General features: G+C 41.6%; 1 protein-coding gene across 1 annotated transcript in view; it reads left to right on the plus strand.

The window, feature by feature from the left end:
* The window catches only part of LOC122246756 (uncharacterized), a 66,624-nt gene that overhangs the window by 37,669 nt on the left and 26,455 nt on the right, over positions 1–2,500 (plus strand). Inside the window, exon 6 of the mRNA XM_086556594.1 lies at positions 1,042–1,182. Coding sequence (XP_086412720.1) covers positions 1,042–1,182 — 141 coding nt within the window. The remainder of the gene's footprint in view (positions 1–1,041; positions 1,183–2,500) is intronic.

Consider the following 2,500-nt stretch of genomic DNA (forward strand, 5'->3'; position numbering starts at 1 on the left):
CTATCCCTTTCTTCCCATCCCACACTCACGCCTGTCTCCCCTTTCTCTCTCCTCTTTTTTCCCTCCCCGCTCCATACCTCCTCCCTATCCCTTTTCTTCCCAACCCACACTCACGCCTGTCTCCCTTTTCTCTCTCCTCTTTTTTTCCCTCCCCTCTCCATACCTCCTCCCTATCCCTTTTCTTCCCAACCCACACTCACGCCTGTCTCCCCTTTCTCTCTCCTCTTTTTTCCCCTCCCCTCACCATACCTCCTCCCTATCCCTTTCTCCCCAACCCACACTCACGCCTGTCTCCCCTTTCTCTCTCCTCTTTTTTCCCTCCCCGCTCCATACCTCCTCCCTATCCCTTTTCTTCCCAACCCACACTCACGCCTGTCTCCCTTTTCTCTCTCCTCTTTTTTTCCCTCCCCTCTCCATACCTCCTCCCTATCCCTTTTCTTCCCAACCCACACTCACGCCTGTCTCCCCTTTCTCCGCTCCTCGTTTATTCCCACTCCCCGCGCCATACCTCCTCCCTATCACTTTCCCCAACCCACACTCACGCCTGTCTCCCTTTCTTTCTCTCTCTCTCTTTATCCCCTCCCCCACTCCATACCCCACCCTGGATTCCTTCCTCCCCAACCCACACTCCGCCTGTCTCCCTATTCTCTCTCAATCTTTATTTCCCTCCCTCTCCATACTCCTCCCTATCCCTTTCGTCCCATCCAACACTCAACGCGCCTGTCCCCCCTTTCGCTCTCCTCTTTTTCCCTCTCCCTCTCCATACCTCCTCCCTATCCGCTTTTCCTTTTCCCAACCCACACTCACCCTGTCCCCCTTTTCCTCTCTCCTCTTTTTTTCCCCTCCCCGCTCCATACCTCCTCAACCTCTCCCTTTCTTTCCCAACCCACACTCACGCGTCTCCCCTTCTCCTCTCCTCTTTTTGGTACACACACACACACATGATATTCCCCCTGTCACCTACAACACTCCATACAACCTCCTCCCTATCCCTTTCTCCCCAACCCACACTCACGCCTGTCTCCCCTTTCTCTCTTGCAGGGAGCCGGTGTAATAGGTCCTTGCGGGATGGCCCAGTACAGGATGGAAGGAATGAGTACCTTGAAAGCACGCAGTCCCCGGGAGATCCCACGACAGGTCCTGCACTTCGGCGACAAGCTCGGAGAGGGCAATTTTGGCACGGTAGGTTCTCACGCGGATAAAGGAAGGGGTGGTGGTGCCGATGAAGCACTAATGGAGGGGGTGGTGGTGCCGAAGAAGCACTAATGGAGGGGGTGGTGGTGATGAAGCACTAATGGAGGGGTGGTGTGGGTGTTGGATGATATTGAGGGGCAGACGGATTTGACTCGTGGTCTGTGGTGATGTGGTGATTAGGTAGCAACGGAGTCTTTTAAGATGCTTACTGATGAAAATAATGAGAACATTATTGGTAACCATATTGATAATGGTCTGGTAGCGGTAATGAATCTGATAGCTCATGATAGTGGTGATGATAATACTAATAAAACTAATGATAGTGGTGGTGATGATAATTCTGATAATTGCAATGATCTTGATAATGATGATGATTATAGTAATGATAATAATTATATTAATATAATGAAAATAATAGTAATAATCATGATAATAAACATGATAATGATAATAACGATAGCAATGATGATGATAATGATAACAATTACAGTGATTGATAAAAATCATGATATTGACAGTAATGATGATACAAATGATAATAATAATGAACCAGTGACTATAAAAATGATAATGATGATCATAATGCTGAAAATGATAATGATGATAATAATGATGATGGCAATGATAAAAATAATTATGATAATTATAATAGTAGTAATAATGATGATGATAATGATAATAATAACGATGATTATGAGGATAATGACAATAATGATATTACTATTAATAATAATCATGATGTAATTGTAATATTCAGTATAGTAAGGATAATAAGAATGATAACGATAAAGAAAGATGATGATACTAACAACAATAATGATTATAAGAATAATGATGATTGCAAAGGGTGATGATGATAATGTTCAGAACAACAGAAAAAAAAACAATGATAACAATGATCAGAAAAATTATACCAGTAATGACGATCATTAACAAGATAAATAATGATACTGATAAAAGTAATAATGATATATTAATGATGATTGTTAATAATGATGATGATAATGATGAAGGCAAAACAATGTCAACAGCTAATCTAACAGAGAGGGTGCATGATAATACTTTCAATGATAGAAATGATAGTATAGTATCAATTATGATAATTCCAGTTGCAATGAGAGCTATACAGCCTAAGTGCAACAGAAAGACGAAACAAACAAACAAACAAACAAATTATAGTTGAATCTTTGAATATGAATGTAATTAAAAGGGCTTTAGTAAAATAAATAAGAGAAAATGTGTAAAAGCAAATATATAAGGAAAAAGGGAAATTAATAGGGAGATAAAAGAGCAAATAAGGAAAATT

Source organism: Penaeus japonicus, unplaced genomic scaffold (genome assembly GCF_977035675.1).
Source record: "Penaeus japonicus unplaced genomic scaffold, GWHDUDI00000001_assembly GWHDUDI00000033, whole genome shotgun sequence".
Lineage (NCBI taxonomy): Eukaryota > Metazoa > Arthropoda > Malacostraca > Decapoda > Penaeidae > Penaeus > Penaeus japonicus.